Here is a 1,078-nt window from a genome sequence, read left to right as displayed (position 1 = left end):
CAGGATTGTGGTGGCTTACTTTAACTCAGCTGAAGCTATTCTATAGCAGCTTTAATCTGTGATTTCCAGGCAGACAGCAGTTTGATGTGCCTGTTATCAAAGTTTGTGCAGGTGTTATCTTCTGGTGCCTAGCAAGTCCAGAATGTGATCAGAAAATACTGAATTTGCTCTGCATATCCTGTACAGATTGTTTTCTTCTGCATGATAAGTCTATAACATATCCAGAAGGGATCAGGTTATTGGTGCAGTGTGTTTGCAGGAGGACTTTCATTCCCAGAAGCAACAGACATAGCATGCACATGCTACACAACATCTGCATACTTGTTTTTATCAAACAAACTGTCCAAAAATAGGCAAGCCCTAGCGGTGCCTTTAAATACAGTTAAATGCAGGCTGAGTTGTGTCATGCACAGAGAAGTATTTATAACACTTCTCTTAATATTTATGTGTCTTTGAAATTGCCAGATGAAAGACTGTAGCATAAAGAAGTGGTCAGTTAAAGAACAGTAATATTGCAAATATTTCACACCTCAGATGAACAGTTATTTTTGATACACTTTTCTCAAGATAGTAATGCTTATTATTGGAATAATACGATTTTTTTTGTGTTTGGTTTGTTTTTTTGTTTAATTCAGGAGAGGTTTGATTATGGGAATCTGGAATTCACACACTTCAGTGGGCAATATCTTGGGATCCTTAATTGCTGCTTATTGGGTGTCTACGTGCTGGGGTCTCTCCTTCGTGATGCCTGGTGTTATCATTGCTGTGATGGGAATTGTTTGTTTCCTATTTCTTATTGAACGTAAGTCCTTTAATGGGATAGAACCATGGAGGGCTCATTATGGGTGAAGAACACCATCTGTTTAAGCTAAATGTCACAGTCCAAAGTATATTCCTCAAGCTGTGCCAATACTTAAAGTATTCTATCTAGAACACTAGAATGAGAAGAACCTGTGTATGTCTGAGGAGTTTATATGTTCAGACTCTGATATACCTGAGAGAGTAAGATTTCAGAATTCAGTCGTTAATTCCCTGTCTGTATAAATTGTTTAAGTGTATCTAAGCAAAATGTCCCACC

General features: G+C 37.8%; 1 protein-coding gene across 1 annotated transcript in view; it reads left to right on the top strand.

Annotated features, from left to right (window-relative positions):
- LOC104405063 (glycerol-3-phosphate transporter-like) overlaps positions 1 to 802 on the top strand; it is a gene marked incomplete at its 3' end in the record, with an annotated part of 9,022 nt that extends 8,220 nt beyond the window's left edge. Inside the window, exon 7 of the mRNA XM_010013661.1 lies at positions 636 to 802. Coding sequence (XP_010011963.1) covers positions 636 to 802 — 167 coding nt within the window. The remainder of the gene's footprint in view (positions 1 to 635) is intronic.
- Between the last annotated feature and the right edge of the window lie 276 nt (positions 803 to 1,078).

Source organism: Nestor notabilis, unplaced genomic scaffold (assembly GCF_000696875.1).
Source record: "Nestor notabilis isolate BGI_N333 unplaced genomic scaffold, ASM69687v1 scaffold29830, whole genome shotgun sequence".
In the NCBI taxonomy this organism is placed as follows: domain Eukaryota; kingdom Metazoa; phylum Chordata; class Aves; order Psittaciformes; family Psittacidae; genus Nestor; species Nestor notabilis.
The sequence above is the reverse complement of the archived record's forward strand: the minus strand, read 5'-3'. Positions and strand labels throughout refer to the sequence as shown.